Genomic DNA, 16,795 nt, shown 5'->3' with positions numbered 1-16,795 from the left:
TATGCGACCTGTGAATGACGTTAATTATTCATCTGGTTGTGTGTGGTTCAGGGTATCCTCTTTGCTGAGCCTGAAAATGTGCAAAACAGCACTGATCTTGCTCTATTGTGGCTCCACGAGTCCTGCAGAGTTTATTCCGACAGGTTCTTAGAAGTCAAAGATGTACAGGTCTTTCGGAAGCTCCAGATGGAAACTTTGCATGAGTGCTTTGAGGTGCAATACAGCTTCCGAATAAAAAAATTTTTTTTAACAATGTTGTTGTTCACCCTACGCTTAATCAATTGATATGATTTTTTTGATCTAGGCAGTTGAGGAGGAAAAGTTGACCGAGCAACCCTTAATCTTTTGTCACTTTGGTCAAATGGGCAAGGAATCGTCTTACACGACTGTCACAGACTGGTCTGTGCTCAGAACCATCCTCACTGATGCTCTGGAGAGCTACAATGAACTTAATGCTGCCATGAATCTTGTGCTGTTTGAAGATGCAATGCAACATGTGTAAGTATTGATGAATATATTGAATTGGTGTTTTTTTTTAAAGTTGCATTTTACCCAAATGTAAGTCATGCAAATAAATGAGAAAAAAAAAAAGGTCTTGTTGTTGGCAGCTGTCGAATTAGTCGCATTTTGGAGTCTCCCGGCAGTCACGGCTTACTGATTGGTGTCGGAGGCAGTGGGAAGCAGAGCCTGACTCGTCTGGCTGCTTACATTTCCTCTGTGGAAATCTTCCAAAGCACTTTCCACAAAGGTTACAGCATCCAGGACTTCAAGGTAGACACAGATGCAAGATAATTTACCATATCATGCTTTTCCCTAATTGCGGTCTTGGATTGTATTGGTTTTATACAAAACATCCACAGTTAATAAAAATGAACCTTGATCAATATTCCCTGTGGTTGCATGCATGATATTGATTTAATTCCATTTCGTTGAGCTGCACTGTTGATACTGGAAATAATTGTCAAATATCATCAAAGGCCAGTGGGAAATATTTCAATATCTTGTTGATGATGTTTTGCGGTTGTAATCATTTTAAAAAAACATCTTAAAAGTTACTGGTGTCATAATGTGGGTTGTGTATTGATTAATCACATCTGTACATTCATTTTGTTTGTGGGTTTGTCCAGATGGATCTTGCGGGTTTGTTCCTAAAGACCGGCGTTAAGAATCAGCGTGCGGCTCTTCTTGTGACTGATGCACAAATACCCGATGAGCGCTTTCTGGTCGTTGTTAATGACTTACTGTCATCAGGTCTGATTCCTAATTACATTCATTCTAGTGCTCTTGTACTGCCATGTTTTTTGTTTTGTACAGAATCAAACAGTGAATATTGATCCCGACAGCTCTGGTGTGCTTGTAATAATGACTGCATTTCCCTGTAGGAGAAATTCCTGAAGTCTTCAGTGAGGAAGAAATTGAAGGGATTGTGTCCGCCGTGAAAACGGAGGTCCGAGCTCTTGGGCTGCTTGACAACAGAGAGAACTGCTGGAGGTTCTTTACTGACAGAGTCCGCCTTCAACTGACGGTCCAGTTTTCACATACCTAATGTCATTTTTCTTGACTTTAACCAAATCCACGGAATGTATTACATGCACGTTTTTGTGTTTGAGCCATTCACACCTGCTGTCTAAGGGCATGATGACACAAATGAACAGATCCAGTCAAACTGGGAGGTTAAAAGGAAGGAAATACTTGTCCGGGTCCACACATTTGTGGTCCAGCTAATGGTCGTGCCAGGGTCTCTGGTGGTGGCACCGTCTGCTTCATCCAACTGCTGAAGTGTCTGCCTGACTGCTTGCCAAAGAGAGCCAAATAGGCATCCGGGGACGGATAGGAGTCTGCCAGTCATCTGTTTTTCTTTTGGATGTTATAATTCTGTATATGTTGATTTTTCTTCTAGTACTGACGCTCATTGTAATATCAATTTTATGCATTTCTTACTTTGATGTCTCTCTCTTTAGGTGGTGTTGTGTTTGTCCCCAGTGGGAAGCGAGCTCCGACGAAGGGCCCGTCGTTTCCCAGCTCTCATCCAGTGTACCACCATCGACTGGTTTCATCCATGGAGCTCGGAAGCTTTGCAGTCAGTCAGCTATAGATTTATCCAAGAGATTGATGACATTGAGGTAACGCTTTATAAATCACAATAAATTCTCAGTTGGTGATATTTTTTAATACCCTACCAGAAAGATAGATGTTATCAAATATGCAAAAGAATTTTCACAGACACGAGTAATTATTTTAATTACTACAGTGCATCTGGATTAACATTTTCATAGATCCCTCATCATTAGTTCAATGTTGAGGTTCTGACAAATTACCGAACACGTCCCCGAAGACGCACAGTGAGTGCACGCATCGCATTGTTTTCCATCATAGCAGTGAAGCGCTTACGATCCAGGATCATTTATGTTAATGAGCAAAGAGTGATTAAGCACATAACGACCCACTAAATAGGCACAGCTGTCACAAGCAAGTGTCCTCACATGTAAGCATGTGCCAGATTGCTACTTTCCACTGAAGTGAGCGTGCGCTTCTGCCCCGGCGTGTATGTTGATCAGGGACTAAAAATAAAAGCGCCTATAGAAGTCGTCATAATGACTTGTACGACACTGTACAGTAGTGTAATGTTTGTTGTCGGTTTTAAAAAACCAGAAATTAAATACCGTATTGGCCCGAATATAAAACGGTGGTTTTTGCATTGAAATAAGATCATCAAAGTCATAAAGTCTTTATTCAAACTTGAGTCTTGAAAAAGAGGGGGTCGTCTTATAATCAGGGTTGTCTCATATTCGGGCCAATACGGTAATTTGGTTTTTTATTAGTTACTCAAGACAATCGATGGCCTCTCGGTTCACTTGTTAAATAAACAAAGATTCTCTGTCAACAAAGATTATGTTGGAAATTAATTAATAAATAAATAGCATATTCCCAACATGCTCCATAATCGTTAAGAATGTTTAGTGAGTTACGGCTTTGGTGTGATCTTTGAATTTGTTTTGCTTGAATTGATCGCCCGCTAACTGCGTGATTAATGAAGCCCGTGTGTCATTGAGCATCTTACATATGATGAATACCTCGTCACAATGGAGTTCCGCAAGTGTTGTAGATAGTATTTAAAAACTCGCAGCCTCGTTTATCAAAGTACATCCCTTCATTTGACCGAAATCTAAAATGTGTAGGTACACAAAAAAATGCATAGTTATGAATTGCGCAGTCCTCATGCACAGATTGATCAATTCCAAACGTTGCGTTGAGCACACACGTTTTACCATGCTACTTGTTTTTCAAGTACTGTCTGTCTCTGATGCCTCTGAAATTATTCTCACAGAGGTTTCAAAGCCTAATCGTTTTCTGCTCGCGACACCTAAATTTCAGATTGAGTAAGTCAGGGCCATCCTAGTAAGATGGCAAAACTTGTAGATGAATTCAAAATTTATGAAGATAATATTTCACTCCCCATCAGCTTGCGGATGTTAAACTCTACTCAATTCAGCTCAGCCTCTTTCCTCCTCTGCTTGTCTGCTTATTTTTACAGCCTCCTGTCCAGGAATCCATCAGTCTTTTCATGGCCTACGTTCATACCAGTGTCAACCAAGCAAGTGAAAAATACCAGCGCGATGAGAAGAGACACAATTACACCACCCCTAAGAGCTTTCTCCAGCAAATCACCCTGTACAGGAACCTTCTGCAAAAGTCTCGGGCCCAGCTCCAGCACAAGATGAACCGCCTTGACAGTGGCCTTGAAAAGCTCCAAAGCACTGCTGCTCAGGTAAGTGAAACCATTTCGCCGACGTTCGAGGATGGTTATGATTAAGGTATGGAAATTAGGATTATCTTTCATTTATGATCCAAGTCATTTAACTTCTTGCGTTCACATTAAAACATGTGTAATAAGGTTTATCTTTTAGGTTGAGGACCTGAAAGCCAAACTGGCAGATCAAGAATCTGATTTGACCATTAAGAATCAAAATATTGAGGCTCTTATTGCAAAGATTGGACTCCAGACGGAGAAGGTTAGCAGCAAAAAAGAGGCAGCGGATGTTGAGGCACAAAAGGTAGAATGATTATTTATTGATGCATTTATTTATCTTTTTTATTATTATAATTTTTTTTCTCCAGTCAAATCATTGCTCTCTTCATTGCGCTTTTGAAAATCAAACATGATTACAGTACTTCATCCTTTGTTTAGGTTTCTCTCATTCAGGCAGAAGTGTCAATCAAACAACAGGATTGTGAGCAAGACCTTGCCAAAGCCGAGCCGTTGCTGACAGCCGCCACCACGGCACTGAACACCCTCAACAAGGTACTCGCTCGGCGCTGTTAAAAAGTCAGTCAAATCTGGAGTCCTTCTGCAAGCTGTAAAACATTTATAACTCATTTTAGGTAAATCTTACTGAACTGAAGGCCTTTCCCAACCCTCCCCCGGCAGTCATCAACGTAGCGGCAGCAGTGATGGTTCTACTAGCTCCACGCGGCCGGGTTCCTAAGGATCGGAGCTGGAAAGCGGCACGGGCCTTCATGGGCAAGGTTAAGCTGTCATTGCCTCAGTCACATCTGCCTGATGAATGCCAATCTAATTTTTCTTCTGGCCTTGACCCTGGCCCCAATCGCCATCTCCCCCATACTTAGATTACAGCAGCATGGCTCCATGAATATGCTCACACACAAGGGGAGGAGGCAGTCTCTCAACAGCCACCATAGACATATTTTACAGCTCTTAAAATTGAATGGGTCTTACTCTTTTCACAATTTGTTGTAACAGCAGGATATAGTGTTTGTCCAGGGAGCAGCAAGTCTTTTATTTTTGTCTTTTTCTTGTGTTTTGGCTAAAATGAAAAATGCCAGAGCCAAAGGTTAGGCCGGTTAATAGTGTTTAAATTTAAAATGCAATATATTGATACAGTATATACATTCAAATACAAAACATAATGTGTAACTAATATAATTAATCTGACATAACAAATATATTTTTATCGACAGCCAGCCCAAACTATGATTCTAATTTGTTATACATTTTGAAATTCCGTGTGTTGTATCAGGTGGATGATTTCCTGCAGGCCCTGGTGTCATATGACAAAGAGCACATCCACGAGTCCTGCTTGAATGTGGTCAAACAGTGTTACCTTAAAAAGCCAGACTTCCAACCGGATCAAGTGAGGACCAAATCTACAGCCGCTGCAGGACTTTGCGCCTGGACAATCAACATTGTTCGATATTATGAGGTTCGTTGCACATCTTAAGTGTTTTTGTTATAAAGTATTTTATTACATCAGGCACTTTTTACTATTCCAGATTTATTGTGAGGTCATTCCAAAGAGGCTTGCTTTAGCCCATGCTAATGCAGAACTAGAAAATGCAACAAGTAAACTGCTGGCTGTCCAAAAGAAGTTGATAGTGAGTAAAAATGATTTGATATTCGTCGTTAAGATACTTATTTTGCTGGTCATATTTTAATCAATGATATATTCTCTTTTATGCCCTTTTTGTTGCTCTCTAGGATTTGGATGCAAATCTACAGAATCTCACAGCTCAGTTTGAAAGTGCGACAGCTGAGAAAATCAGCTGTCAACAAGATGTAACCCATACCAACCAAACTATAGAGTTGGCTAACCGACTCGTCAGGGGCTTAGAGGTAATCGGGGAGAAAATCTGAAAGGCAGAAGTTCTGTTGTTTGTAGCAAAGAGATAATGGTGGCCTCAACAATAGAAAATTTATCAGTACTGGGCAATATTTAAGTTGAGAGTATTTGTGTGAATTTGAGCATCTTCCTGTTACAATAATATTTCTCCAATATTTTATTTAAATCCCCCAACCCACACCCGCGCTACACTATTCTAGATGCTATTATCAAAAGATAAAACATTCAAATGGTCATTTTTTAAGTTCGACTTTTTCCATCCCAGAAAACAAATGTGGTTTGTGTGGAACAGCGTGCCTTTTAAGCATATCAAGATAAATGTTTTGCCTTTATGGCATTGACCTGGAAGCAATAGTGTTCCGACTAATAAATCAGGCCGTCTATATTTAATCATTAGCTTACCTCAAAGCTTCAACATCTGTTGGAAATTAGCAATGTCTCACCCCGGACTGAGTGATATTACAGGCAATCCATAATACATTAGAGTAAAATTATAGTGATTTTTAACTGTCTGAGAATTTATTATGTGACATATTTCAGATCCACGGCCCCTTGTAAGAAAATGTCATGCGTGATTTATCACCGTATAGCTGTCACAGTCGTATTGAATCTTTTGATGAATGCTGAAGTGAATCAGAGTGAATATGAGATCAAACTTTAAGCTCTGTTTTAACGGATGTACTTTAGTTTTCTTTACCTTATCAGCCCTGTCTTTGATTTAAGTCTCTCCATCAAATGAATATTAGATTTTGTAATATCTTTTGCCTTTTAGTCGGAGAAGGAGCGTTGGTCACAGACGCTTGTTCAGTATAAGGAACAACAGAAAACCCTGTGCGGGGATGTCGCCCTCACCTCAGCATTTGTCTCCTACGTGGGTTACTTCACCATGCAGTATCGTGCTGAACTCTACAGTGAAAAATGGATCCCGTTCCTCCAATCTCAGAAGGTTAAGTTTCATCTGTGTCACACTGTAGCGGTGCAGCCTGTCTTTACAAGCCTCATTGCTGCTTCCAGCACACAGCCACATCAATCCCTGGCTCCCGTTGCAGGTCTCTGTGCCGCTGACAGATGGCCTGGATCCCATCCTCATGCTTACAGATGATGCCACTGTGGCTGCTTGGCATAACCAGGGTCTGCCAAGTGATAGGATGTCAACGGAGAACGCTGCCATCCTGACCACCAGCGAGCGCTGGCCACTTATGGTCGATCCACAGCGGCAAGGCATCAAGTGGATACGAAGCCAGAAAGGCTCAGAGCTGAGGGTGGTGCAACAGGGACAGAAAGGGTGAGAAGAAGAGCTGGTGTGATCAATCTGAACATTTCTCTTTACTTGTTGTGCTCTTCCACAGGTACATTGATGTAATTGAAGAGGCACTAGCCTGTGGTGAAACCGTTCTTATTGAGAATGTGTCAGAAAAATTTGACCCTGTTTTGGAGCCTCTCCTAGGCAAAAACACCATCAAAAGGGGACGGTTAGTATTTATTTATTTATTTATTTATTTATTTATTTATTTATTTATTTATTTATTGTGGGGTTTTTTTTATTTTGTTTTCATTTATTTTGCAACTTCACAACTTAGTCAAAAATAATTAAACATCAAATAATTCATACTCATCATCATTTTGCCTATTGGTACATCAGCATTGTGTTTGTGGTTGAAGACGCTGGGATCACATGACCAAATGCTTGAATCTCACTGAGCTCTGGAACATCCGCAAGACATGACGGAACACATTATCATTGCCCGTTCTTCAAATTATTAATGAATGTGCCGCGCGTGTTCTGAATCCATGAATGCAACATATTGATCCATCCCTCTAGACAGGTGATAGATGTATATTTGTGTGTTCATATTCTTTAGGCCTGATGAATATTGAACAGATGAGCCTCAGTGTAAAAGCCGAATGGAGAACATTCATGGTTATGTATTAGGACTCGCCGAGAGAGGTAGCAGGAAACACTCAATGCTGTGGCTCTTTATCATGATGCCAAACTTCATTTGACTTCAACAATTTTAAAATGATTTGCTGCATGTTAAACATGTGTCCATCTGGAATCAAGCACCGGCTTTAAAAATAGTTTTCTTGATGTTATCTCATTGAGGTCTAATAAGTCTGGTTTTATGGTTGTAAAATTACATTAGTTCTGGAATTCAAAACCACATTTGACTCTGGACCTCCATATTGGCTGCTACTACTCAATTTTATCCAGTTGATCTAAGTGTGTCAGCATATTCACCGTTAAAAACTCATTTTAAGATTCACTCTAGCCACTCCAAAATCTAGTGACACATATGCATTATAAAAAAAACAAAAAAAACTAACAAAATAATGAAAACTAAAATTGAAATTATCACATAGTCAACAAAATGAAATACAAATAAGAATGATTGCTTTCATTTAGAAAACTATACGGTTATATCCTGTTTTCATCTTCTTCAACTTAGGTCAAACATGTGCTTTTAAAGTTTAATTTAAAGTTTTTTTTCTCTGTATTGCTATATGTACTTCCAGAAGAAGGAAGGTCAACCACTCATTTGAGAATTGCAGTTTACATTGCTTTATTACACAATACTTAGTGACTTTTTTTTTACCCTCCACTTGATAAATACTCCATAAAAAAAACTACAACTAATACTAAATCTGACAAAAAAAACACAAAAACAAAGCATAGAAATAAAAATAGAAAACCGTCTCTAAAAGGTAATTAAAAAAAAAAATCCACAACTAGTAGGCAAGGCAAATTTATTTATGTAGCACATTTCATACACAAGGAAACTCAATGTTCCCTCCACAACCAGAAGCACAACATCTAAAAGAAATTAAAACCAAACAGCTCTAGACAGTCAAAGGCAAAGATTCATTTCTTAAAGTTACTTAAAGAACATTAGAACTTTGCTTCACACTGACCCATACCAAAACGATGTATGTACTGCAGATAGGGATTTGCCCCTGACTATGAATTAGAATCTTCCTCTGACGTCCCGTCTGTCCCGAGACGACAATTTATCACATTAAATCTGATTATCAGTTTATCCCTTGTAGATGACCCGCACACTTGTTTCTGTCGATGATTAATACAAGCAGCAGGGCCAACCATGATGGATCTGGTGGGGCTTCACAAATGAAGTTCATTAATAATTGGAATGTTGTAGAGTGTGAAGTAATGAATACTAATTATTCCTTTCATGGCTGACGGAAGACTACAAGACAATCCATCAGCAAACTTTAATTTGGTGGAGTAATGGTTCTATCAATAGTACATTAATTCTGCCTTGTGAAGATAGAGAGTTGAACCCGATTAGGACGCGAGAACCATGCGCTGTAGAACCGTGGCCTTGCCCGCGATCCGAGTGGTAATTAGAGAAAAATGAAAAGCCACCAGGTTTGTCAAGCCTGTGCTAATTTAATTGAAAAGCAAGGAGAAATAAATATTGGCTATAGAGGAAGCAATCTTTTATATTTATTGTCGTTTTCCGACTATAAATCGCTCCGGAGTAGTCGAAACAACAAATTTGCTCAACTTGCCTTTAATTATGTTATTAATGATTGATGATGTTCATTTAATTTAAGACGCTCATAATGTGTCAGTGAGTTCTCACAATAATTATCAACAGTTAGTTAACAAGGTTGGCAACAGATGCAAATGCTTTGATTCAAAAACATTCTACAACATTGGTGAGCTATTTTTAGACCAGATCCAAAGGTACCAAGTCTTTGATTGGAATTTTTTGACACAGTCCAGTGTTACGGAATCCTAAAAATGTTTTTCATCTATCATCCAGGTACATTCAGATCGGCGGCAAAGAATGTGAATACAATAGTAACTTCCGTCTGATTCTGCACACCAAACTGGCCAATCCTCATTTTCCTCCTGAGCTCCAGGCTCAAACAACCCTCATCAACTTCACTGTGACTCCGACTGGACTGGAGGAGCAACTGCTGGGACAAGTCGTATCCCGGGAAAGACCTGACCTTGAAGACCTGAAGGTAAAACATTTAGTCAATGTACACATGAGGTTTTAATCCAGGATATCGGAATCAGGAATAACTGGCTTGTACGCCCGGTCAAAGATGGATCTGACCAGGCAGCAGAACCACTTTAAGATTGAGCTGAAAAGATTGGAGGATGACCTGCTGAGTCGCCTGTCTTCAGCCTGCGGTAATTTCCTGGGTGATATTTCTCTAGTGGAGCAACTTGAGATCACCAAGACCACAGCTGCCCAAATTCAAGACAAAGTACGACTCATCACATTTCACTCAAGTTTTTTCAACTCATCTTTCCTCCAACACTATGCGGTTTGGAATATGTGTAATGAACGGCTTTTGGAGCATGACTGAGAGCCTCATAGCTCATTCCGTGCATTTGGAACACACAGGTGGTGGAGGCCCGAGAGAATGAGACAAAGATCAACGAGGCTCGGGAAATATACCGCCCTGCTGCTGAGAGAGCATCACTCCTCTTCTTCATCATCAATGACCTCAACAAGATTAACCCCATGTATCAGTTTTCTCTCAAGGTATTTCGGTGCATGGCCGCCAATTATGCAATTAATCGTCATATTTTTAATTAACCAGGAATATTTGTTGTTTTATACATTTTCACCCCGACCGTATTAATGGGTTTAAATATACGCCACTAATTTAAAACACGAAAAATTATTTTTTGCTGTCTCGCAGAGTTTTATCTCGGTATTTAGCAAAGCGATGGAGCATGTGGAATGTGAGGAGGACGTGAGCAGCAGAGTGGCCGCTCTCACCGAGGCCATCACCTATTCTGTATTCCTCTACACCAGCCAGGGCCTGTTTGAGAGAGACAAGTTAACCTTCTTGTCACACGCTGCCTTCCAGGTGAGGGACTTTGGGCCGCCTTGGAGGTGGAGCGTCCTGTCACCCTGATCAATCAAAATATGTTTCTGCCCTCACATTAACTTCAATTAAAAGCAGTCAGCAGGACAATACACTACTATTGATTAGCTCTCAGCCCTAGCTCACCTGCTGCTGTTCAGACAGTCGGTTCTGACAAGGGGGTTGGTTCTGGTGGCATAATGGAATTATCTGTCATTGTGGTTTATCTCCCCCCCCCCCCCCCCAAATAAATTACGGACTTTCGAAGGCTGTCTTTCACCTCACTATTTTACACTCATAATCGGATGTAGGAGTCATTTTGCTAAGAAGTTGTTTTGAAACTTTGAGTTGCGTTGAAATTGATTGATAAGACAAAAAACTCTCGGCTCCAGATTCAGCTCAAGCAGAACCTGATTGATGCACAGGAGTTTGACTTTCTTCTGCGTTTCCCGGTGGAAGTTAGCAAAGTTAGTCCTGTGTCCTTCCTGTCGCCACATGCCTGGGGAGCCATTAAGGTAATTTTATATAGACGCTGTCATATGTGAAGTTAATGACGTGTTCAATATGCGTTCTACTTATGTGACTTTAGACTATTTCTTCAATGGAGGAGTTTAACGGACTGGACCGAGACATTGAGAGTTCACACAAGCGCTGGAGGAAGATTGTTGAATCCAGTTGTCCGGAAAAGGAAAGACTTCCACAGGACTGGAAAAATAAGAGTTGTATTCAAAAGCTTATCATCCTGAGAGCTTTGCGCCCTGATCGGGTGATGTACATGCTAAGGTGAATACGATAAAATGATGTGGCGGGCCGTATCTGGCCCCCGGGCCTTGGGTTTGACATCTGTGGTCTACAGTATGATAATATTTTTTTGTTTCTTGGCAGGAATTTTGTGGTGGACTGCATGGGAGCAAAATATGTAGAGACTGCAAGGTTGGAGTTTGACAAGTTGTATGAAAGTAGCAGCCCCTCAACTCCTGTGTTTTTTATCCTCTCACCTGGTGTCAATCCATTCAAAGATGTAGAGAAACTAGGTATGACACCGATTCAATTTGTGCAAGTTCTTGTTCTGGGGAAAGAGCTTTAAATATTTTTCTCCAATAGGATTGACACTGGGAATGTCAATTGAATTGGGCAATCTGCACAATGTTTCACTGGGACAAGGGCAGGAAGACGTCGCTGAAACGATACTCGAGAATTCATCGAAATTTGGACATTGGGTCATTCTACAGGTAAAATTTCCTTTTCACTCATTGGCTCTTGTAGTGTTTTTCCAGCCTGTGCAAGTAATGATATTATCTCCTCCGGAGTGGGAAATAGGCTCAATTTGGTTCAATAAAAACTATAATTGGCTAGATCAGCCCTGTAAAAGCCTCCTTTGATAGTCGAAGCTGGCAGCCAAGCCAGTCCCTGAGGCATTTCCTCATAATTGACAAAAAAAAAAGAAGACATTTTTCGATTTTTCTTTGCAAATAAACTACTCGACCTAAAAGCAACAAAATCCTGTCTTATTTCATGCATAATTTGGCTCCTTAGAATGTTCACCTGGTAGCACGCTGGCTTCCTACTCTTGAAACTCTACTGGAAAGAGAGGCCCTGGATAGTCACCCCAGTTTCAGAGTGTTCATCACTGGGGAACCAGCACCCTGCCCCGAGCAGCACGTTATCCCCAGAGGCATTCTGGAGAATGCGATTAAAATCACCAGCGAGCCTCCCACTGGGATGAATCCCAGTCTACATGCAGCCCTCAACAACTTCACTCAAGTATGTTTAGATTGAAGAACCACATTATAGTTGCAACAAGTCAAGTATTGGATATTTTTTCATTTTTTATAGGATACTCTGGAAATGTGCTCAAGAGAACAGGAATTCAATTCCATGTTCTTTTCCCTCTGCTTCTTTCACGCTTGTGTCACCGAGCGCCGAAGATTTGGCCCTCAAGGCTGGAACCATAAGTATCCCTTTAGCACTGGGGACCTTACCATCTCAGCAAATATTTTGTTCAACTACTTAGAGTCCAACACCAAGGTAATCTCAAGAATATTTCACCGGTTTTAAATTTTTTGTCAAGAATGCCTGTTTATAATATATTTAAATAATTACCGTAAATTTCGGACTATAAGACGCTACTTTTTTCTCAAATTTTGAAATTTTAGCTGGTGCGGTTTATAGTCCGGTGCGGTTTATAGTCTGAAAATTACGGTACACAACATACTTACCCCCCCAAAATCAGTCATTAATTTTGATAAATGTATTAAATAATTAATATAATAATGATTTAATATAATCATTATTTAATATAATAATTATCATAATTAATATAATATATAAATAATTATACTACATATCAACATCCAAAAAAGAATCAGTCAGTAATTCAGATTAATTTATTCAATATCTTCACTCTCATGATGGATACTTTGATCCCCATCAGCATCCTATAATTTAGCTTTATTTGGAGACGACAAAAACAATCCATTCTCTGCAGTACTCTGCAGCTGCTAATGTGTTTCTCTTAGCGCTTCTATTACCCTGGTCAGAACCAATCACGTCTCCAAGGTGTTCTGCCCTCCAAAAAAACAAAAAAAATGAATGTCCTTCATTATGTTAACCAAACAGTAAACCGCATGTGCGTATACAGAGAATTCATTAGGAGAGCAATGAAGCATCGTCCTAAATGTAATTACATGCAGCCGATGTGACAGTTCACAACACTACATAAGTGATCACTGCAATTAGAGCTGACGAAGGAAGCAATTTGCAAAACAATACAGGTACAAATGATTGTGAACCTCCAGTTTTTGTAATTTGTTATGAATCGCAGGTTATCATCTCCCCCTTTGAGGTTCTTCTCTGAGAAGAAAACGTATTTCAAGAAGTCATGAGTGCTGTCTACGTTTTTTTGCTTTCTGATGTAAACTGTTTGGTTCAAGTCCATGCAGGTGCCATGGGAGGATCTGTGCTATCTTTTTGGAGAGATCATGTATGGTGGACACATTACTAATAACTGGGACAGAAGACTATGTAAGGCCTACCTGCAAGAGTTTATGCAACCCAAAATGGTGAGTCTGTGACATTTCTTTTCAGTTTGCATCTGTGTAACATTTGGGGGAGAGTTTGTTTTTTTAGTGTATGTGAAGGTAATGTGATTGTGAGAATTCTTTACATTTGTTATCAAGGTAAATAGTGCCCTCTTGGGATGCAAAGCTTAACTGCAATTTGATTGTCGATATCCCTGTGAAAAAATTTTAAAGCGATATTCTGTTCTCACTTGCCAGTTTGAAGGGGAGCTCTTCCTGTGTCCTGGCTTCATGGCTCCTCCATTCATGGACCACAGCGGGTACCACGCTTATATCGATGAGCACCTTCCACCCGAGAGCCCCGCCTTGTACGGCCTGCATCCAAATGCAGAGCTCGAGTGCCTCACGCTCACCTCGGATAATCTTTTCAAGACTCTGCTGGTGCTGCAGCCGCAGGACTCTTCTGGAGCAGAGGGGGCAGTCTTGAGCACAGAGGAGAAGGTGTGGCCACCTCAACTCACATTTTTTAAAACTAATTCACTTAAGTCACTCAAAAAACTTTCATGTTTTTGTCAGGTTAAGGCTATGATTGAAGACCTTCTGGACAAGCTTCCTGATCAGTATAACATGGCGGAGATGTTGGTTAAGGCAGCAGAGCGAAGCCCGTACATTTCAGTGTGTTTACAAGAGTGTGAACGCATGAATCTCCTCCTGGGGGAAATGAGGAAGTCCCTTAATGAGCTCGACCTTGGCCTGAAGGTACTGACAAACTGACAAATAACTTGTTTTCAAATCAGACGAGTAAAAACTGGTCAAATATTTAAAAAAAAAGATATTATTAAAAGTGAAGACAATATGCAATTCTAGTAAAGACACATGAATTTGATGCAACATTTGTCTTCGCTGGCCACATAAAATGATGTGGCGGGCCGTATCTGGCCCCCGGGCCTTGAGTTTGACACCTATATTATATTATATTATATTATGTTATGTTATGTTATGTTATATATTGTGTGTGCTTACAGGGAGAGCTCACTGTCTCTTCCGGTATGGAGACTCTGCAGTCGGCTTTGTTCAATGATGCCGTGCCAGATTCCTGGGCCAGATTGTCTTATGCCTCCACCAAAACGCTTACACGATGGTAAACAAACAAGTTTCTCTTTACACTGATAATGCAATGTCAGACCATTCACAAATCAAGTCACATTGTGATTTGATTTGGTTTTTTTAGGTTTAGTGATATTAGGTGTAGCTGTCGTGACCTGGACAGCTGGACACAGGACTTTGTTCTACCCGCTGTTGTTTGGCTCCCGGGCCTCTTCAATCCGCAGTCTTTCCTCACTGGTAAGCTCTCAAAAACAGTAAATTGCATATTGAGACATTAGTTAATTCCAACATTCTGATTTTTGGCAGCCATTCTGCAGAGCATTGCTCGTAAGAATCAGTGGCCCCTGGATAAGATGACGTTGACTGCTGACGTGACCAAGAAGACAAAAGACGATTTTGGGCATCCACCACGCGAGGGGGCCTACATCCATGGGCTCTTCATCGAAGGTAGAATTGAATTACAACACGGTTACAATTAACAATTAGACTCAACATGCCCCATGTCGCTTCAGGAGCACGTTGGGATACTCAGTCGGGAGTCATTGCAGAAGCAGTTTTGAGGGATCTCACCCCTCCCATGCCAGTGTTGTATGTACGCGCCGTACCGGCGGAAGAGCAGGAGCTCAAAAACACTTATGAGTGTCCCGTGTACCGCACGAAAGATCGCGGATCCACGTATGTTTGGACGTTTTACCTCCGAAACAGACAACCTCCTGCTAAGTGGATTTTAGCTGGTGTGGCCCTGTTGCTTTCAGTGTGACACCAAATGGAACTGCAAATACCGGTAGTATTATTTCTGCCTAAAGTATTATGATGAAATGTTTTTGCATGTTGAAAACAATTTATTTGTATCATCCATATTTTTTAATTAGACTCAAGCTTCTATTTTTGCATCAGTTTGATATTTGTTGGGGTCAGCATTGTTTTATTTTTTTTTTCTCCCTGAGATTTAAAAAAGAACAAAAATCACTGCTTTAAAGCCGCTCATGTTATCCAGACCCTGTTGAACCTTTCGCCTGAGATGGTTCAATCCATCTGTGATTTGTTGGGAGCTTATGTCTCCATTTTAGACCATGTAATTCTGGATCGGGAGCATATTTTATTGGAAGGTCAAGATTAAAAAAAAGCTCTCTGGTTGCCCTCTACTAACTGAATGATACACAATGCCGTCTGGAGAGTTCCCGGCCTGAATTCCCAGGAGATGATGTGCATGGTTGCTATTGACTTTTAAATGAGGTGCATTTGACATTGACCTTTTGTACCGCTTGGGCAGAATACTAACAGATGAGTGTAATTCATTCAGCCCAGGCCTGAAGAAGAAACCCATTCAAAGCCATTGATAGCTTTCAGTGAGACAGCAACACATCAGATTACACATCTTTTATCAGTTCTCTGTCCAGATGAACCAAAATAAATCAAAAGGTCTAACCAGACTTCTCATTGAAAACACGTATGTACAAAATAATGGGTGAACATATTAGAGAACAAATAAATTGGGGAAATAATGAATATTTTTTTTCACATGTGCTATTCAATAACAGTTACAAGTTACATCATAAAATTTATCCGCCTGTTTTTTTTTAACACTAATGGTTGAGTTTCTGCTATTTCCGCCCTGCTTCCTTTGCATAGGCAGACAGAATTGTGGAGGGTGAAAGATTGACTCTGTGGTTTGTATCGCACACACAGGAAATGAAGAACTCGTCTTCTCAGTCGTGTCTCTTCATTTCCCTCTCTTCCTCTCATTAGCGTCCCGCAGGCGCTAGCCAGTCATTTGATGACAGGGAAATGATAACGTGCCCAACGTATTAGGGCAGAAATGGCAGGGTACACCGGGGCCAGACGCAGCAGGCGCCGGGACACACGTGCCTGGTGTTAAAAAGGCCAACAAAGACACCTGGTTAATGTCAGTAAAATCGGGTGCTGATGGATAACTGTGGAAATTTCACTTTGGTGCAATTTATATTGAAAATGTGTGTTTATTTTTTGTACTCCATGTTCAAAGTAAACATCCAGTTCGTCAGTCAATCCACTCATTGGTTATGTATGAAAGTCACAATTTCAAATCCTCAGCTTCCCAGGTGAAATATTTTTTCTTCATTCTTTTTAACAACTTTGTGGCTCAGTATTGTTTTACAGCCGTAGACGACGGAGTGGCATGAGTGGTTTGGCATTAGGAGG

At 40.5% G+C, this 16,795-nt stretch overlaps 1 protein-coding gene across 2 annotated transcripts; it reads left to right on the top strand.

The window, feature by feature from the left end:
• The first annotated feature begins 125 nt into the window (after positions 1 to 125).
• Positions 126 to 16,107, top strand: LOC147052109 (dynein axonemal heavy chain 11). Of its 2 annotated transcripts, XM_085918926.1 has the most exons (33): positions 126 to 213; positions 305 to 498; positions 609 to 771; positions 1,128 to 1,251; positions 1,383 to 1,525; positions 1,962 to 2,123; positions 3,536 to 3,769; positions 3,909 to 4,055; positions 4,190 to 4,303; positions 4,384 to 4,527; positions 5,040 to 5,222; positions 5,293 to 5,394; positions 5,498 to 5,632; positions 6,412 to 6,585; positions 6,689 to 6,924; positions 6,989 to 7,111; positions 9,425 to 9,629; positions 9,714 to 9,878; positions 10,019 to 10,159; positions 10,320 to 10,490; positions 10,880 to 11,002; positions 11,077 to 11,270; positions 11,373 to 11,521; positions 11,592 to 11,719; positions 12,024 to 12,251; positions 12,324 to 12,515; positions 13,430 to 13,549; positions 13,766 to 14,008; positions 14,084 to 14,266; positions 14,533 to 14,648; positions 14,739 to 14,851; positions 14,921 to 15,061; positions 15,127 to 16,107. In XM_085918926.1, the coding sequence occupies exons 1-33, from the start codon at positions 187 to 189 to the stop codon at positions 15,372 to 15,374; spliced, it is 5,265 nt and encodes a 1,754-aa protein (XP_085775052.1). In that variant the 5' UTR covers positions 126 to 186; the 3' UTR covers positions 15,375 to 16,107. The 2 variants fall into 2 exon arrangements, with proteins under 2 accessions (XP_085775052.1, XP_085775053.1); XM_085918927.1 differs by lacking the exons at positions 126 to 213; positions 305 to 498; positions 609 to 771; ... (1 more) ...; positions 1,383 to 1,525; positions 1,962 to 2,123 and adding an exon at positions 2,539 to 2,601 and having other exon boundaries at positions 13,421 to 13,549.
• Positions 16,108 to 16,795: the final 688 nt, after the last annotated feature.

The sequence above is a fragment of the Syngnathus leptorhynchus genome, chromosome 8 (genome assembly GCF_054491065.1).
Source record: "Syngnathus leptorhynchus isolate UIUO chromosome 8, UIUO_Slep, whole genome shotgun sequence".
In the NCBI taxonomy this organism is placed as follows: Eukaryota; Metazoa; Chordata; class Actinopteri; order Syngnathiformes; family Syngnathidae; genus Syngnathus; species Syngnathus leptorhynchus.
The sequence above is the reverse complement of the archived record's forward strand: the minus strand, read 5'-3'. Positions and strand labels throughout refer to the sequence as shown.

Excerpts from the sequence above, each read along its gene's own strand:
- LOC147052109 (XM_085918926.1), top strand. The coding sequence starts at position 187 with ATGGAAACTTTGCATGAGTGCTTTGAG. Across the intron at positions 6,586-6,688 it reads CGTTCCTCCAATCTCAGAAG|GTCTCTGTGCCGCTGACAGA; the intron begins GTTAAGTTTCAT and ends CTCCCGTTGCAG. Across the intron at positions 14,267-14,532 it reads AGCTCGACCTTGGCCTGAAG|GGAGAGCTCACTGTCTCTTC; the intron begins GTACTGACAAAC and ends GTGTGCTTACAG.